A 16,239-nucleotide genomic window follows, 5' to 3' on the forward strand; every position below is an offset into this window, starting at 1 on the left:
ATATACAGGTGGTTTGTTGGTTGGGCTGATCACTCCTTAATACTATTCTGACTTCAGTTCTTAACTATGTGACCAAATCAGTTGAGTATCATATTGCAGACTTTTCAATTACGGGGATAAAGTAGAAGCTTAAACATGAAAAAAATCCTTGGATGAGTCAGTGAGCCTCATGGTGCATGAAGTGACCACTTCCCTGACCGGAGTGATTGACTGGCGTAATCCAACAAGGTAGCCCCGCCCACTCAGCAGAAAGCCTTTTCAGTTGAGGAAAAGGGACTAGAAATGATTTTAATCCAAACGCAGGACCAGCGTGCTGAGACTAATCCCGGCGAATGCTCGGCTCACAGAAATGCCCGCTAACAGATGACCCACGCACAGCAGATTTACAGCCACTGGCATGTAAGAGATATATGGAATGATAACGCCACGTCCTCTCGGAAAGTCGCTTTACACAAGTAGAAATAAGTTCTGTGGTTCAGCACCAGCTAATCCTTACTTTATGTATTAAAACTCATGCTCAATCCGTATCTTCTGCACAGCCCCCGGCACTTACCGCTCAGCCATATGGCAGGATATTGAAGTTTGTCGCTGGCAATTTATTACAATTGCTAAAATACATCTGCCCTTCTCCCATAAAACACAGCTTTTATGGTAGTTTAGCTTTTCCACAGTCAATCGAATATCTAATGGCACACTTAAGATGCAAAACAAAGACTTGATATATTTAAGAAAAGAAATGTAATGTTGGTAAGTGTGAGACTTGCCAATGTGGATTAGACATCATGTAACTGACCACTGAAACTTATATCAGAGGTTCGGGTTTTAAAACCTGCATGGAAATAGCTTCTAAGAGCCTCCACATTATGACCACCGCGAGCTCTGCAATATCAATAGATAAGCACCTCCAACTGTCGATATGCCATCTTGGCTTTGTGTGTGTGTGAGCAGATGAATAGATGTTTTCATGCTGGCTCAGCACACACCACTCATCTCTGCTAACCCAAAAATGAGAAAAATAATATTCTGAAGGGTCGCATTTACTTGTGGTGTTTGCAGTGGACGTGGTCTGAATCCAGCTTCAGCTCATACTGTGAGGACGAAAGGAGGATACACTCCCAACATGGTGCCGCCCGCCTCATTTGTTTGGTGCTACACTGCCAACTGGGAACACCATGCTGGAGCTGCAGCTCAGCCAGCACACAATGTCAGTGAGGAGGCCTTGAAGAGCCATTTTAAGAAGAGACCTGCACTTTAGAAAATAGTTAAACTCGCAAAGGGCGGAATATTTCATCAGGCTGTGATACATATATGTGTGTGAAGATGGGCTGTTTATTCCGTTTACTCCCCAAGCAGGTGGCCCAAAGGATAATCCAGGTAAAGCCACTGCAAAGAGGAGGAGGAGGAAGGAGGAGGGGAGGAGGGCCCAGAACTCTACATTGGCTAATTCTGGCCTCCTAATCCTGGTCCCATCCAACCTTCCTCCCCCTCTTCCTGCTTGCAAACTCCACACTGAGCGTCCGACAGCCTGCTGGTAATTATCACACACACACACACACACACACACTTAACCTCAGCAGTTCTCACCAAGAGTTAAAATATAGAGGTTTCCACACAGCTCACCTGGAGGACCGACACACCTGTGTGAGCATCACTGGAGAATGTAGCTGCAGTTGTCCAGCCAGGACAGAGAAACACGCCACCATGGGAGAAGCTCAGAAGGTAGGAGAGCTGCAGCTTTGACATACACCACTGGCTTCAGTCTTCGGTCTCTAATTTTATAGTTTGAAATGGCACTTTTATCAACACTCATCCAGGCCTTTAATTTCAACTCCTCAGCCTCATAGTATTGTCTACTCGTGTTCGCCTGCCAAAGTGTGACTACAGGCTAATCCAGTATTTAAAGCTCCACCAAGACTCTTTGTGGGTCAGAATCCCGTCAGTCTATAATTACACTGATGTTCACATGAAGTCACACAAAGTTTATACAGCACAGTCAGGAGAACGAGTCGGCAGCATGGACAAAGAAGATGAGCTCATGAGCAGCGTTACACAACCCACTGATATCAGAAATATGACTATAAAGGTCACATACTAAAGGCATCACAAAACCGCACTGGCATCTGAAAAAGTGTTGTAAAAAGCTGTGATCTCGCAGGGCTTGCTCTCTGTCATCGAGAAGCTGAAGGGAACCACAGAGCAGGAGGTCAGAATAGTTCTTCTGGGTTTGGACAACGCCGGCAAAACCACCCTGCTCAAGAGTCTGGCGTCTGAAGATGTGAACACCATCACACCGACTCAGGTGAGGGCCAGGAAAAATAATGGATGCAGACAATCACTACTGCTGTTGGAAAAATGAAAAATCTAAAACATGCACGTTTATATTATAAATGTAATATGTATAAATGTAGTCGAGCTCTTGTAAATAAAATAAGTATTTAGCTGTTTGTTTTTTTTAGGATTATGACAATGTCTTACATTTATTTTTTACATTAAAATGTGAAAAATGTTGAGTTGTTATTGAGCATGCCTTTATATATATATACACATATGCATCCTCAGCCATTTTAATGACCAATATCTGTGGCGTTAATGATGTTCCGTAATGGGTCTTACCAAACACACGGGTCAGGGTGACGATGAGGTCATCTAGGTGGCGATGACAAACAAGCATAGCCGCTTCCTGGGCGTCATTATCTTTGACATCTCCTGCCTCCAATAGGATTATACGATCCCTAATTTCGTTAGTTGACGCCCTGTGATCAGTCTCACATGACAGAATTCAAGAGAAAAGAAAAAGATGCTCACGTTAAAAGCTCCGTCGAGGCAATGAAACAGACTTGACATATAACCACATCAACTTCACTTGATCCTTCCAGTCTTATCCTGAGATTTGCTTCTCTGCTGGGCTCCAGGATCTGTTACACAAGCTGAAACACAAACAAAGGAGATTTATGACAGAAAAAAATAACATGCTGCTGGAGCATGTGAGGCCGTCTTGGTCTGCTCCGGTGCTCCGTGATCTGGATCAGTTGGGCTGAAAGGTTAAACTAGAGCCATCCTTCAAGCAAGTGAAGCTGTTGTTTTGATCAAGCGGTGAGCTATAAATTGTGAATCGTGTTGAAGGCGGTTGCCATTTTTGAGAGGATTACAGGCAGATTGACTTTGTGTAGTGAGTAAAACAATTTTCCTGGTGGCAGAAACCTTGAAAAAACAAGACTCAACAATTAAACAATTCAAATTAAATTATGCGTTCAGTGGATATTTGACAAATGTATGCCTAGTAAAAATGGTGGTTGGGTTCTTTACATCTCTTTTATCTTCCCGTTGCAGGGCTTTAACATCAAGAGCGTCGCCTCTCATGGCATGAAACTCAATGTCTGGGACATCGGCGGTCAGAGGAAGATCAGACCCTTCTGGAAGAAATACCTTGAGAACACAGACCTGCTGGTGAGTCTCTCGATGGTGTCAGAGGAGATGTCAGTCTCCATCTGGTCATGAGTCTCTGGCTTTGACTCGGAAAACATTTAGAAGGAGCAAACCATGATGTATTCCTTTGTCAAGGCCCAAGCTACTTCCAAATGTGACATGGATGTTGAAACATGGCTATTTCTTTTTAAAAAATGAATAAATAAACATTAATTCTTCCATAAAAATGATGCAAACCTTTAATTTTTCTTGTACATCCTAAATACAACTCAAGCATAAGTTCACACTTTAGGAATTATAGTAGGATCTGAAACATTATAAATGACTGTACAGTTAAAAGGTAATGAAATATGTGCTGAACGTTTTTTTTTTTCTTTTTTCAGATATATGTGATTGACAGCGCTGACAAGAAGCGGTTTGAAGAGACAGGACTGGTGAGGTTGCTCATTAAACATTTATTTGAAGGTTAAAATAACTAAATTTGGATGTGTGATTCCTTGAAGATGTGAAACGGTCAGACGTTTGTCAAGTGCAGCTGTTTAGAGATTGAGGGTGGAGTTGCTCCAGTAGCGAAGGGTCTATCAGCTTCTGCGACTGAGTCACTGAGGAACATAACTTCAAGTCACAAAAACCTCCTCACAACTTGCATATGGCAAGGCACTCACCCCATCTGTGCTCAGATGAGTCAGTTGTGCGAGTCCTCCAGGGAACCACTTGAAACTATCGCACTTAATAAAAAATACAACAGAGTCAAAAACAAACCTGTACTGCTTACAACAACACAAAAAAACGCTATAAAGTCTCTCTCGAGTGCTGAAATTGCGGACTCAATGGTTGACCTGGCATGACGTTTTCTTTCAAACAGGTGGAAGCATATCTCAGCAAGGCTGCTGGCAGTGAGGAATTTCTTGGTTTATTCTGGCGCAGTGAACGGAGAACACACCATTCCAAAACTATCCCACACAGCCTGCCTCTCACAGCGTCCTCTAACCTCTCACAGACACGCCCACACACAAGCGCTTGTGCGGGCAGATATACCCCGCACACTCCTGTCACCTGGGCCGCGCATGAAAGAAACGTGACAATGGCACATGAGGAGAAAATGTCTGAGGAGCTGGTGCTCTTGAGACATCAGATGAAGCCTATTTAGAAGCTATTCAGATTATTTTTTTTTGTTAAAGCACTGCACAACTTAGGTGAAAATGCTTGAATGCATTTGAGGACACCAAGCATCGAAACTGAAATGACGATAAGCAGATCACGGCAGACAAAGAGCAGAGGTGGTTGGACAGGGGCTTGGATGAAAAGGGAAAAGGAGAAGAAGATGATGAGAGACATTCAAGGATCAGAAAAATAGCATTTGGAAGGAGGAATGTGTCGTGATCGGTGAAGGTGGAGGAGGCTGACTTGCTGTGGAAACCCTGAGGTGTTAAAAGGACAAACACAGGCTGAAACTCGTCCAGTGAGGTGACATCTTCAGCCACTCATCCGCCACATGTTCCTGCCAGCCATGATGAATGACCACATAGAGAAGGGCATTAGAGCGGTGATATGTTGAACATCCATGTGTGGTGACTCTTGTGTGCGTGACTGTGTGCAGGAGCTGTCGGAGCTCATTGACGAGGAGAACCTGAAGGGCGTTCCAGTTCTCATCTTTGCCAATAAGCAGGATCTGGCCACAGCGTCACCAGCCAGTGAGATCGCAGAGGGACTGAACCTGCACACGTACAGGGACCGCGAGTGGCAGATCCAGGCGTGCTCAGCTGTGTCCGGAGAGGGAGTTCAGGTGTGACCCCGGCGAGCCAGCCTCTCTTTCCTCCTCTGATATATGACGGAACAAGGCCGAAGAGATCAAGATATTGACAAGCACCAAACGCCATGAAGCTGCTCAACCAAATGGGTTATCGATAAGCAACTAATCAGCTTCACAATCGTCAGATTTATATGAAGTTCTATTGGACAGAGGGAATGCAAAATTCAATTTCTATTTGCCCATGTATTGCAGAAATGTCAGTGGAACATCAAAGGGATCACGGCTTCAGGGCTTGAATGTCTGCCACTCATTATACGTCCCATCGATCTGACGGCGCACGCTCCATTATGAGCGTACAGCCGGGTGATGAAAATGAATATGCAGTGGTGTGAGAAATGGGGGTTTGGTATTTCAAACTTACGCTCAGTAACATTCAGTCCTTAACTGGATCAACAAGCCTGAGCTCCTGACAACTCTGTCGTGCAACACAAATGCTACAAAAATAATGCACTAACATGTTTGCCTTGCATGAGATGCAGCCGTAGCACGACAAAAGAAGGACATGCACAATGCTAATCCGCTAGATTAACTTTGTCATTCAGCCATGTCGTATTTATAACATGTAAGATCACGTGATGTTGGTATTTCAAAGGCAGAACTAATATTTCAGCATATATTGTGCTCTTCACTCAATATTTTTAATGCAATTAACTATGTCTATAATTACAAACTTTTCTTCCTCACAGTCAGTCAAATTCAGATAAGTTGGACAGCAGGTGGCAGTAGCGTTCTGGAATTCTCTTTGACTCACAGTAAACAAAGAAGAAGAGCGTTTGCACTGTAGCACTCTTTATAAACAGTAATGAATTCTTCAAAGATTCATAGCTCCAGATTGGATTAGATTCAGAAGCAATGTAACTATTTCTTGTCCCATTATCGACTTTTCCTGGAAATTTCATTGAAATCCGTTCATGAGTTTTTGAGTGGTTTTGTTGATACAGGACGAACACGACATTCACTCAGCCTTATTGGCAATATGGCAATGGCAATAACCAGGCTCCAGTCCAGCAGCTTACTGTGAAATGTAGAGAGGGAGAGGTTTAAACAAAAGTCTAATACCTTTATTCCGTCTCCCAATATAAATGGATGCATTACAACATGGATTCGTAATGTTCACTTTGTTTGTTTGTCCAACAGGATGGAATGAACTGGATTTGCAACAACATCGTCAACAAGAAGAAATGAACCAACCCTTGAAACGTCATTCTTATATGGAGTCTCTGAAGTCTTTCTACTCTTTGTCTTTTTTTTTTTATGTCAAGGATGTGTGTAGCTCACTCGACTATGTCAAAGGGACAATGTTGAATCTCTTCTTTAATGTGTGCGCGCGTGCAGCAATTCTGTTCCACGAGGAAATAACAAATAATATAATCCTCAGTTTATGTGAGTGTCATGTCAGTGCGTAGTGAAATTAACTAGTCAAATCAAATAATAAAATATGTTTCTGTTGAACTGATGATGGGAACTGGTGGCAGGTACCTGAATCATGACAGCATCATCGCAGAGCTGAATTTATTCCTAAAATCCAAACCCACCGATTGTGTGAGAAAGTCTACCTTCTCAGATTCAGCCACGTGATCCATCGATGATGTAAAAATCCCTTCATTTCTCCTTCACCCAAGGAGAGCGATTCCTCTAGAGGGGCTGCTGCCAGAAGCCCCCAGGCCTGGAGGCCCACTGCTGTCTTCAGTCCTTCACTCTGACCTTGGTGTCCTCATGCATTCAGCCATTTTGGCTCAATCTGAGGGTGGTGAAGCAGAGCTCTGATTTATTCTGCAGGAGCTAAAAAAAATGTCTTTGTGGTTAACGTGGACTAAACATAAAAACACAACACACAAAGCAATCACTTTGTGTATTCAGGGTTGTGTATTCAAGACTCAATTAGGACACCAGACGGCGGTTCACTCACCTAACCGACAGGTGGCAGTATTTGGCGATCAAATCAATTTGCTTGATCAATACCCACTATTGATCCCACCTATTAGAAGATAGCTATCATAACAACTGATAAATACCGCCTCACAATATCTCTACCCTCAGTTAGAACTGCAATCTTTTTAAGTCCTTTCTTAAATGTCAAAAGACCCAAGAAGCCCCTCCTAAGCATCTCTGTGTTAGTGTGCAAGTGTTTCCATGACAACGCTCCTGGTTTCTCTTGATGCACCAACCATGTCTGTTCCACGCTCCACCCTCCCTTCACGGATCCTTTCATGTTTCCAGACTCCGTCAGGGAACTGTTCTGGACTGCCACATCACAGGTAAGATCCAAAGACACTTGTGTTTGAACATACTATATTTTCATGAGTCAGGGGAATATTGTCTTTCTCTGTGAGCCTCACTTCTTGTATGTTAGAACTGAATTAATCACTCATTCATCAGCAAGGAGTGAATGTCTAAAATCATAATTCACTCTCTCACTTCACTATTTATCTCACGTACTTATTTCTCTGAAGCGTTGATGGGATGTTGTCGGGGTTTTTTTTACACTTTTCCCTCCAATGTCACTTCTTCTTTTGTTGTTTTCAACTTTTTTTTAAGGCTATTTGCAGCGGTCATGGATCCTCCCACGGACCAACAAGTCCATTCCTCTGGTCCCACCTGGACTCCATCACCCACTTTAAGTGGCGCACAGACAGTCTTCTACCATCTGACCAGCGTGGCACCAGACAAGCACATGCCAGCTCACACCATCGTCACTGTTGTCATTTTCACTTCAGTCTGTCTCCTTCTCCTTCTGGCCCTCCTCTATGCCTTCTGCGTCCACTGCTCCATTCAGTCAACGCCCAAGGACCCAGCTGCGCCTAAAGAAAGTGGCCTCGAACGTGAGGATGCTACTTATAAGAACAGCTCATCTGATGACCAGTCAGTGGGGAACGTTATTTGACTGCAGTGAGAACAGCGCCGCAGTTGCTGTGAAAGAAGAATGTATTTCGGCCAATAACAGGATCGATTCAAAGGACATAGAGATGTGTTCCCTGTCTGTAGATCATGATGATGCAGCTTTTACTTTAATTTGGCAAAGAGAGTCATGAGAATAAACAAAAAAACTTCACTCATTACCTTGGATCTAACATGATTGTTTATTGAATGTTCTGAGCCTTTACATCATTTACCCCTCTGTTAAAAGATCTATAACTGTTGCAGTGCATTATGGGACTTGTAGTTTGAGTGGTGAGGGTTATATACTGTATATATATGACACTGTTTCTGTAGCGAGCAAACATGAATAAAGTGCTGACTTTAAACTAGATTTGATTTTTATTCCACACAACTCTACGGCAAGCACAGATCTAGACAAGTGCTCTGCTTCTCACTAAAGGTATCAATCAAAAACCCAGTTCTGCTATGTGACGTTAAAGTCTCCAGGACGCTGTTTCACGCAGTCCGGCACCAATTAGGACACGGAGCACATGGCACTCTTGGAGCAGCGGGAGTCGCAGGAGCTGCTCCTGGACTCCATGATGGAGTCTCTGCCGTCAAACTCAGGGGACTCGCCATCCAGGTGAGAGTCTTCCAGTCCATCCAGCAGAGTGTCCTTAAAGTGTGACTGAGGAGAAAGGAAATGCATTTGCTTATGAAACCCTACTTCCAGTCTACATTACTGGAATGAGCCTGTTTGTTTCTCTTGTTGTGGTTACATTAGCTGCAGAAATACAAAGTAATACAATAATGTGCTTATGGCTCTCCATTTCATTATGTTTGTGAAAGGTTCAATAAATAGATGCGTATTACTCTGAGGTACTTCTTTAGCCATTTTCTCTCTTCACTTACTTAAATTTATGCTGTTATTTCTTTTTTATAGTAATCCCTAGAAGTAGCAGTTCTAGTAGCAATAGTAGTATTACTCAGAGTCGCATAGTGGTAGAAGTTGCAGTAGCCGTATTATTAGTAGTCATAATAGAGGAAGTATTGGGAGTAAGTAAAATCATTCGGTAGTCGTTAAAACAGAGGCAAAAAGTACTCTCACTGTAGTGAGAGTAGCAGTAGTAATTGCTGAAGTAGGCGTAGTACAAGTAGCAGCTTTAATGAAAGAAGTATTAGCTGTAATAGAAGAAGCAGCATCATTATTAGTAGTTGATATTGAAGTAGTAGTATGTAGCAGTAGTAACTGTTGGAGTACACATGGTATAATTATTTATAGTAGCAGGAATACCTCTAGTAGGAGTAGTGCTGCTAAGCAGAATCGTGGACATAGTATTAATATCAGCAGTAGTAAAAATAGCAGATATATGAGTGACAATAGTCAGAATCCTGGAGTATTCGTTGTGGAAGAAGTAGTGCCGATAGAGTAGAAGTAGTAGAAGAGGATGCAAATATCATCTGATCTTTTCTTATCTGTCAAAGTAAAGGTAGTCGTGGTAGTAGTCGCCTCAATATTGATATTACCATCAGTTTGATTCATAGCAGAAGTCTCAGATGGAGATGCCTCACCTTATGGACAGACATCTCCTCCACCCGACACTCCTCAATGGACTCCTCCAGAGAATGACCCGAAATCTCCATCTTGATTCGGTGTGAGCGAATGGATTTGACTTCATCCTCCTCCTCCCCGGCGACAAGCGGGAAAACCTGAGCGAACAGAGGCGTGGACGTCGGTAAGGGAGGAAGCAGAAGAGAGCAGTGGTCCAGCATAAGAGTCGGTAGTTACCAGGCCGCCCTGGTCGCCGGTGGCCTCGGGTCCTAAAATGGTGGCTTTGCTGATGGCTTTGCTGATGGTCTGGGTCTCAAACTGAGGACATGCTGCCTGAGCGTTCCCATCCTTGTCCCTCTTTCCTTTCAGCCAGTACGTCTCAATTTCAACATTACCCTGAGACATTGGAAAAACAACAGGAAGCTCTGTTAGAACTGAGTGATGTCATCCACAACTCTGAGCCCCCACCTGACGAAGCCCATCATGACTTAATGTGACGTTGGGAAATGACCTCACCTTAATGGTAATGATGCCCCGCCGCTCAAAAATAAAGTGACTTCCCTTCAGGTGCTCATAGGTGGCGCTGCTGAGTTGAATGTGCATTTCCTAGTGGAGACAGGCACATTATACATGAGCGATTTTATTTATTTAATTTTGTGAAACAGCATTCTCTCCACCTTTCCGTTGCTCTCCATGGCAGAGGCAGTGTGGACGGTGTCACCGTGGAGACCATACCGCGGCATCTTGTGTCCAACCACGCCAGCCACCACCATGCCAGAGTGGATTCCTGTGGACGCAGGGTTTCTCAGACCATTGTTGAAGAGGAGAGTGAGCACGAAGAGTCAAACCCACCGACACGAATCTGTATGTTGTTGCCATTGGAGGGGTCTTTCAGGTGATCGATGGAGCGCACCATGTCCAGGGCCATGTCACAGATGTTGTGGGCGTGATACTTGGTCTTCTCCGGAGCTCCTGCCACCACCATATAAGCATCTCCGATGGTCTCCACCTGGGTGACTTACACGTTTACCAACAAGCTTTTTGACAAGGACAGACTTGAGGGCAGGGAGAGAACCTTGAAGACTCGGTGCTTCTCACTGAGCGTGTCGAACAGCGTGTACATTGTGTTGAGCATGGAGACCACCTGCATGGGGGTAATGTGACTGCAGATGCGGGTGAAGCCCACCACATCGCTGAAGAGGATGGTCACGTCTGGGAAAACCTGAGAGCCAAAGGAGCAGGTGAAGAGGCACAACTTCCACCTATCATGCGAACTATGCCTCCATCTTTCTCTGACCTCACAGGTGTTCACCGCCGGCTCTCCCTTGCGTAGCCTTTTGGCCACCGGCTTGGGAATCATCCTGTACAGAAGGTCATCCGTCTTCTTCATCTCGTAGTCCAACATCTTCATGCTTTCCTCCAGTTTACTGGACTTTTTCTGCTCCTGTGTTCACAGAAACAGAAGTTTTTGACTTGAATCGGTGGCCCTTGAGGTTTAAGTCTTGAAGCAAGGATACCTGTATGAGCGCCCTCTTGAGCTCCTCCGACTGCTGCGTGCCTGCCAGCACCAGGTCCCTGCTGGAGTCGTGCATGCTGAGGTCATTAATATAGAGGCCGGTCTTGAACATGGCGCTCAGACTCTCCATCCTGACGGCAAACAAAAAACACAGCAACACCTTTTACTTTTACAGCAGCACAGAGGAGGGAGATGTTGTGGTTACAGACTCGCTCAGTTGTAAATGGGTTCCCATTAGCGGCTCATTTCATGCATGGTAAGTGCCGCTCGAATGGGCCGCTTGGTTGACTCGCTGCCCAGGCTGTTGTTTCCAGCCAGCTTTTTACACAATTTACTCTTCAAGTGCGGCTTTTTAATAAAGCTCTTTATCTCAACTGGCGGGAATGGAAGTGCAGGTCTCACACAGGGGTCCCCAGGAAGATGATGGACTCCCACTCGGGCATGTATCTCATTTGGCCTTTCAGTTTCAGGCAGCGACTGCCGTCGCCCCAACTCTCCATGGCGTTGGCGCTGTTGCCGTCTGGAACGGGGAGCGGGATTAGATGAGTTAATGTTCAAACGTGGTTCAAAAATAACGTCGCGATGCATGAACTCAACCTTTGTAGTCGTCCCCAATGATGGACTGGAACGCCATGAGTTCAACGTCGACGTCAGCGGAGCGATTAGCATTTTCATAGTCGGAATCTGTGAAAAACAGCGATAACAATAACTGGGATGAATGGATGAAATACGCTCTGATTTTTGGTGCTGGTTTTGTTTAGCAGAGTTGCCCTGTTGCTCTCAGATTAGATGGTTATTTGAAAGTTTTCTGTCACTGTGGCTTTGTTAGCTTGTGACCAAGGTTTTATTTGGGTTCATCTCAAGTTGTCCCCAGATCCCGTACATTATCTGACTCGTATTTTGATTAAATAACTGTCAACAAAATCAGTTCTATGATTTATTTTTAATCTAGTAAATACATCATTTTTATTTATTCTTTATTCTTTATTCTAACAATTTATTCTTAATAAATGTATTTTTTAAAGAGTTATTCTTTATCTAAACCTGTAGATTTATTCTTTATGTTTCCAAAATGTACATTAAACAATCCATAAACTATTGAGCAAATGAAGGAAAAAAAATCTGATGTTTTAATTTATACTTATTTAATTTATATCTTTAATGTTCTCTTTATTTTCTTTTACTTTTGTGACAGTTCCAAGGTATTATTCAGCCCTTTGGAAAGTCAGATCCCATACATTATGTCACAGATACATCATTATTGCATTTATTTATTTATTTGACAATATTTGTACACTTCACTTGTACTTTTTGTGTGTCATTTACTGCACATTTTAAAAGAATCTCCATTCATATTTTTTGTTTATAATTCTATTTATTATTATGTTTCCAGAATTGCAGTTTTCATCTGTTATGTTCAATTTAGCATTGAGTCTGGTAAGAATTCTTGTTATCCTAAATAAAGATTCCAGAATCTTGAATCAGGTGGAATCGTGGCTCAAGCACGAAAAAGAAAAATAGAAACAACTGCCACAAAAAATGTTTGCAAAAGGAGTATCACTAGAACATTTTAAAACTATTAATTTCTTTTTTTTAACTTTGAATTTTTGTTTCTAAAGAACAACTGTTGAACACAACTGTGAGTTGAGTTGAAGTGGAGTTTTACAGAGCTTTTATTATAGGCCAGCTTGTAAAAATTGACTACATGTTGTACCTTGGGTTCCATAATGCACTGCAACAGTTGAAGGTCTAATGATGTTTTTAAAAAAGCCTAAGATTGATGGCCAAACATGGTGGAAATTCACTCCTGTATGTCCCCGCTCTGATAGCTTCTGGGACAGAGGAGAACCTTCTTACTCTGCACTCGATTGTGGAGGTTCCTCTCTCTCTTCACTGGCTCCTTGGACATGATTTCAAACAGGTTGTTTGGGTGGGAAATGATCTGGAAGCATTGTTTAAAGCAGTGTTATTTCACCTCAGCTGCTCTGAAACCTAGGCCAAAATCCAAACTGCTCACCATGTTCCACGTGAACTCCACCAGGGGGCGAGCCAGCAGGAAAGCGTCGTTGATTTTTTTGCCATCCAGATCCGGGAAGACTGTTGCCAGTCCTGATCCAACGTTGTGCACCACCATGTCCTGGATGAATCGAACACATGTTGATACAATTTTAAAAGTTGGCGGGAGAGTTTTACCTGTCTGAAAACAATGTTGAAAGGGAAGACTTCGAAGAAGAAATCCGAGGTAATGGGGAGAATCTCCTGCTCTTCTTCATCCTCCTTCATGATGTAGCGATAAGCGGAGTTATCGAAGTTCAGTCTGCACACAAAATAGTTGAGCTCTCGACGTTGTTTCAAACCCATGAGCCTGCGGGTGGGTGGATGAGTTACCGCATGGTGACGTGGGAGTAGTCACCAACCATCTGCTCCGACAGGACCTCCACATGGATGTCTGTGTCATAGAACTGCTTCCCCATCTGCCGCAGCTGACCCATGGCATAGTGCAGGTAGCCCTTTCGCTTGCTCCTGTGCGTCACAAAGGGAGGTTAACGCAACAGTTTCCAGGCCTGGCGACCTTCTCTCATGTGTCCCACCGGTAGTGGAGGGTGACCCCAGTGGCCGACTCCTCCTGGCAGAAGAAAGTAGGTGGCTGCACCTTTGGGTAGCTAAAGCGCAGGTACTCGTGAAGGTTGTCCAGGCCGTTGACAAAGTCACGAACGTGGCGGCCCAACACCTGAGCACAGAGGGAACACCGTCAGACATGCTTTACCTGAGCCAGAGCCTGAGCTCAGGTAACTACCTTCCTGGGACTGGAACCCACCTTTCCTACTCTATTGCTGTTTCCCAGTGAGCTAACTATTAGCCAGTGACTCCAGTGATGCCAGCAGTTTATTATTTATTCATTTTTTAAATATTTTTTGTTCATGGTCATGGTTTTATTATATATCTCAAAGAGGAAAATATGCTTCCTATATGTCATATTATTGTTTGATTAATTACTTGACAACAAAATTAGTTCTATGATTTATTCTTAATCTAGTAAATTATTTTTATTATTATTATTTGTATTCTAATATATGAATTCTTAATTAATGTACTTATTAAAGAGCTATTCTTTATCTAAGTCTGTAGATTTAAAGGAAGACAAAAAATCAGATGTTTTATTTGTATTTGTTAAACTTATATTTTCATTTTCTTTTTTCGTTTTCTCCCACCAAACAAGGGCTTGCTGTTTGTCACCAGACCTGGATTCACAGCCTTTTGTGACAGTTCCAAGGTATTATTCAGCCTGTTTGGAAATGTAATTACATGTTGACTCCTGAGGATCAGAGGTCAGGGAGGACAAGGAGACAGTCAGGATGGTGTCTGTGCTGTGGACAGAAATGTTCAATTCTCCATAGTATAGTACATTTGACCAATAATCCCAGACATGTAAAACATTCTCAGAACATCCACAAACGTTTCTGTAATATCATTGCCTCTGACCATTTGTACTTTTTTGATAGGAGAGTATGTTGGTCTCAACCATTTTATTTTGATGCTAGTCGTTTTTGGTTATGTTCCTTTGACTATTGTTTATTATGCTGCTATTACTGTAGTTCATCCATTTTAATGCCGAGGTAAACTACATGTCAAAGTAGAGGTGACCACAACACCTTGCTCTCATTGTGTGTGATTTGTTGTATTGCGCAAGATTTTGCCACCTTTCAAAACGTGCAAAAAGATGCTACATATCCAGCTCAATTTCACGTCCGTATGTGGCGTGCGCTCTCACCTTGAGGATTCTGTCGTAGCCGTACTTCCCGACAAAGCCCAGAAAGTAGACGCCCCAGGAGTTCATCAGCTCATTGTAAGGTGTTCCCGTCACTCCGCTGGCGGCCTTCGCGATCCGAGGAATCACACTTTCACTGTAGACCTGTGGAAACGGCGGCTTAAGGTTATCGAATTCCCATCAAGAGAGCTGATGATTTCAGGTTGAAAAAAGATGAATACCTGATGGGTGACAAATGAGTGCAGCCTGACATCGGCCCTCTCTCTAACCAGCTTCCACACGTCGTCTCCATACGACTCTTTGATGAAGTCGTGGAGACTCTCACACAGCAGACCGTACATCCCTTCAGTCAGCAGAGGAGCTCAGACTTCAGAACCAGACGAGAGTGAGGGCAAATCTCATGTGAGACCAGGATCGTTCTCCACACAGGTTTCATCTGAGGGCAACGGTGCAAATGGTTTTATCAGTGTTTCAGTTACAAAAGCCCTCAAGAAGGAACAAGTGCTCATTGTTCCCGTGTCAGCTGTCGGGACCTGGTGGCTGCTCCAGGTGACACCCACACGCACTCACTCAAACACAGGTGACACCAGCCGCTCTTCTTCATCACAGCTATTAAGTTAATGCACCAAAATAATACACTTACACTGCAACCTTTGGGAGTTCAGAGATGCAACTCATGGCAACCCCATTTGTCTCTGCGAGGCCAGAAGGCAGCCCAGCGAGAGACAGCGATTTTTAGGTGCAAAATCAATATGTAATCTCAAAAGGGATTGAGAAAAGTTTCTCATTTCTTCTGGGCTCCTGCAGATCTCAATCAATCAGGTTGTGTCGGGAAGAGAACTGCAGGAAAATGTGGGTCCAAGGCAGCCGTTACTGAGCACAAACTCAGTCATTTGAACTTTTCCTATCTTCAAGTGGAAAGCCTTGTGGGGAACCATGTTTGCAACCATGGTGACTGACTGTTGTTTACATGGTTAGCACAGCCAAAGTCCAGAGACTGTTTTTAATATTGATCTAAGACGAAAAATAATTGTGTTTGTAATCCGTCTTGAGAGCCTCGAACTGTTGCGGACCTGACTGAGGATGAAAGGCTTTTCGACTTTACTTGACAACAGCAACAGACTGATTGTTATTTGGTGCCTGGAAAGTGGCTGGATGGCAAAAAGACTGTATGTATTTTGTTGGTTTGTTTGTTTGAATAACACAAATGGTGTCCTCAAGTTCCATGTGCATGTAGGGAGGGTTCCTCATTCACTTGAAAGGCTCCACAGCCCTGGTGGTCAGGGGTCCATCTCTGCTTAGAA

General features: G+C 43.5%; 2 protein-coding genes across 2 annotated transcripts; one reads left to right on the top strand and one right to left on the bottom strand.

The window, feature by feature from the left end:
- The first annotated feature begins 1,479 nt into the window (after positions 1-1,479).
- arl3l1 (ADP ribosylation factor like GTPase 3, like 1) lies at positions 1,480-6,695 on the top strand. Its single transcript, XM_053879330.1, has 7 exons — positions 1,480-1,531; positions 1,616-1,719; positions 2,156-2,299; positions 3,331-3,447; positions 3,810-3,860; positions 5,027-5,212; positions 6,377-6,695. The coding sequence occupies exons 2-7, from the start codon at positions 1,702-1,704 to the stop codon at positions 6,422-6,424; spliced, it is 564 nt and encodes a 187-aa protein (XP_053735305.1). The 5' UTR covers positions 1,480-1,531; positions 1,616-1,701; the 3' UTR covers positions 6,425-6,695.
- A 1,615-nt stretch (positions 6,696-8,310) lies between these two features.
- Positions 8,311-15,352, bottom strand: LOC128767343 (soluble guanylate cyclase 88E-like). The gene is made up of 18 exons (XM_053879325.1): positions 15,157-15,352; positions 14,939-15,079; positions 13,758-13,897; positions 13,555-13,689; positions 13,360-13,483; positions 13,184-13,303; positions 13,024-13,108; positions 11,764-11,850; positions 11,569-11,686; positions 11,168-11,297; positions 10,948-11,094; positions 10,726-10,872; positions 10,503-10,659; positions 10,328-10,437; positions 10,167-10,256; positions 9,888-10,046; positions 9,671-9,808; positions 8,311-8,786 (listed from the first exon to the last, which is right to left on the bottom strand). The coding sequence occupies exons 1-18, from the start codon at positions 15,274-15,276 to the stop codon at positions 8,634-8,636; spliced, it is 2,301 nt and encodes a 766-aa protein (XP_053735300.1). The 5' UTR covers positions 15,277-15,352; the 3' UTR covers positions 8,311-8,633.
- Between the last annotated feature and the right edge of the window lie 887 nt (positions 15,353-16,239).

Source organism: Synchiropus splendidus, chromosome 11 (genome assembly GCF_027744825.2).
Source record: "Synchiropus splendidus isolate RoL2022-P1 chromosome 11, RoL_Sspl_1.0, whole genome shotgun sequence".
In the NCBI taxonomy this organism is placed as follows: domain Eukaryota; kingdom Metazoa; phylum Chordata; class Actinopteri; order Syngnathiformes; family Callionymidae; genus Synchiropus; species Synchiropus splendidus.